The sequence below is a fragment of the Ochotona princeps genome, chromosome 32, assembly GCF_030435755.1.
Source record: "Ochotona princeps isolate mOchPri1 chromosome 32, mOchPri1.hap1, whole genome shotgun sequence".
NCBI lineage: Eukaryota > Metazoa > Chordata > Mammalia > Lagomorpha > Ochotonidae > Ochotona > Ochotona princeps.
The window spans coordinates 3,904,428-3,906,783 of record NC_080863.1 but is presented as its reverse complement, the minus strand read 5'-3'; the positions used below and the strand labels follow the sequence as shown (position 1 = coordinate 3,906,783).

Genomic DNA, 2,356 nt, shown 5'->3' with positions numbered 1-2,356 from the left:
TTCTGATAACATATCAGAATAAATCAGAGAAGAATTTCCCGCGTCAGAATTACAGGAAAAAGCAGATGCACAACCAACACCATCACTAACGATGCAAGCCGGGTGCTCCTCCTAGGAAGGCCCCCAGCGGCCAAGGATGCTGATCACTGCAGTGCAAGTCGTACCCAGTCAGGCAAAACGGTATTCTTAAACACACCTTGCAGATTAGAAGAACAAATTAAAAATGGCCCATCTTTTCCAAAAACCAATTAACGTAATAATCCTAAGAAATTTATGGAAATTACTAAATGTCACACAGAATGTGTACCAATTATGAGCAAAACTTCAAGAATCTTTCTGAAAGAAATAAAAGCATTATGTAAATGGAGACATAAACCATCATCATTAAAAAAAAAACCTCCAAATACTTAAATCGGTTGATCCTAAATCAATCTATAACATCAACACATAAATATATAAACATTCCAGTTTGTATAATTAATTTTAAAAGCTCACGTAGAAATGCAAATAACTTAGAATGATAAAAACCCAATATTGAAAAGGAAAAACAAAAAAAAAATTGTACAATGGGCGCCTCCTCCCCTCCCCCACCCTAGCTCTCTCCGAACCACAATGGCGGCGCCGGTGGCCGCGTCCCCACTGCGGCCGGTCACCCATGTCATCTTTGACATGGATGGACTCCTCCTGGATACGGAAAGGCTGTATTCCGCGGTGTTTGAGGAAATATGTGGCCGTTATAAGAAGAAGTACAGCTGGCAGGTGAAGTCACTGGTGATGGGGAAAAGGGCCTTAGACGCCGCACAGACCATAGTGGACGTCCTGCAGCTCCCCCTGTCCAATCAGCAGTTTGTGGAGCAGAGCCAACGGAAGCTCCAGGAGCTCTTCCCCACCGCTGCGCTGATGCCAGGGGCTGCAAGGCTGATCCACCACCTGCGAAACCATAGCATCCCCTCTGCGGTTGCCACTAGCTCCGGGACGGTGTCCTTCGAGATGAAGACAAGCAGGCACAAGGAGTTCTTCAGTCTGTTTGACCACATCGTCCTGGGAGACGACCCCGAGGTGAAGAAGGGCAAGCCAGAGCCTGACATCTTCCTTGTCTGTGCCAGGAGGTTTACACCTGCTCCTCCCATGGAAAGGTGCCTGGTCTTTGAAGATGCTCCCAACGGGGTGGAGGCAGCCCTGGCGGCTGGGATGCAGGTGGTCATGGTTCCTGATAGAAACATGAGCCAAGACCTGACAAGAAGGGCCACCCTGGTGCTGGGCTCCCTGAAAGATTTCCAGCCCCAGATGTTTGGCCTACCTGCTTATGACAGAGCAGGAGAGTCCTCCATGCTGGCCTGAAGCTGCTGGAGTGGCCAGAGCCCACTCTCCTGGCCCCTAGAGCTCCTGCAGGAGTCAAGAAAACTGGCAACCCCTCAACTGCAGCCTGCATAGATAAATGGATGTTTAAAATATATGCTTTCTCTAAGATTAAATGAGATTATATTTATGCTCATTGTTAATTTTTTTCTGAATACTGCATAGAAAATGCACATACTTCATTGTATATACATATTAATGTATATGTAAACCCTTATAAATCATTGCCTAATGCTCTTGAATGTTGATGTTAATGCTGTAGCAACTGATAAGGAGAAAGATAAAATTTCTCTGTCCCCAGAGTATGAAAGCCATGTTACAAATGAGCCTTGAAAATGATCCTCCCAAATGGCTAGCATCAACATTTTGGATCTCTGTACCATCTCTGTACCCACATGCAGTGAGAAGCTCTGGGCCACGCCATCCCAAGTTTCTGAACATGCCTACAGCATGTATCTTACATCTATATCCTGTCTACCTTGGGGAATACCTTCTACTTTAGAACAGAATCACTTCCTACCTTTAAGAACATTTTTTTCCATATTTTCTGGATAGAAAGTGAATTTGATTTCAGAATGTTTAATCTGCAAGATCAAAATCCACAGCACACCCTTAACAATAACTGATTAGACTTTATGCTTTTGTCCATTAACTCTTTTTGTGAATTTTCTCAGACTGTGGAATTTCTCTGTCATTTGGCAGATGAAACTTGGGAGCGAAGTGGGGATGGAGAGTAAGAAAGCAGACTCCATGCTAGCACAGCACCCTCTTCCATGTGATCTCTGCCCAACATTGAACTTGAGTTATGTTTCAGCTGCGTAAGTTGTAGAGGAAAGTATCCATTTTGCATGTGATACATGACCGTCTATTGATGAGGACCTGTGGTAGTTGATCAATGCTTAAGTCAGCTGAACAAGTTCATCTGAGCTTCACTGGTTGCCCAAGCAACCAGTGAATTCTCTTTCAAATCAACTGTAATATCTTACTGGTTCCTACA

At 44.3% G+C, this 2,356-nt stretch overlaps 1 protein-coding gene across 1 annotated transcript; it reads left to right on the top strand.

Moving 5' to 3' along the window:
• The first annotated feature begins 600 nt into the window (after window positions 1-600).
• On the top strand, window positions 601-1,391 carry PUDP (pseudouridine 5'-phosphatase). Its single transcript, XM_004591467.2, has one exon. It carries the CDS (start codon window positions 613-615, stop codon window positions 1,339-1,341), a length of 729 nt encoding a protein of 242 aa, XP_004591524.2. The 5' UTR covers window positions 601-612; the 3' UTR covers window positions 1,342-1,391.
• The last annotated feature ends 965 nt before the right edge of the window (window positions 1,392-2,356 follow it).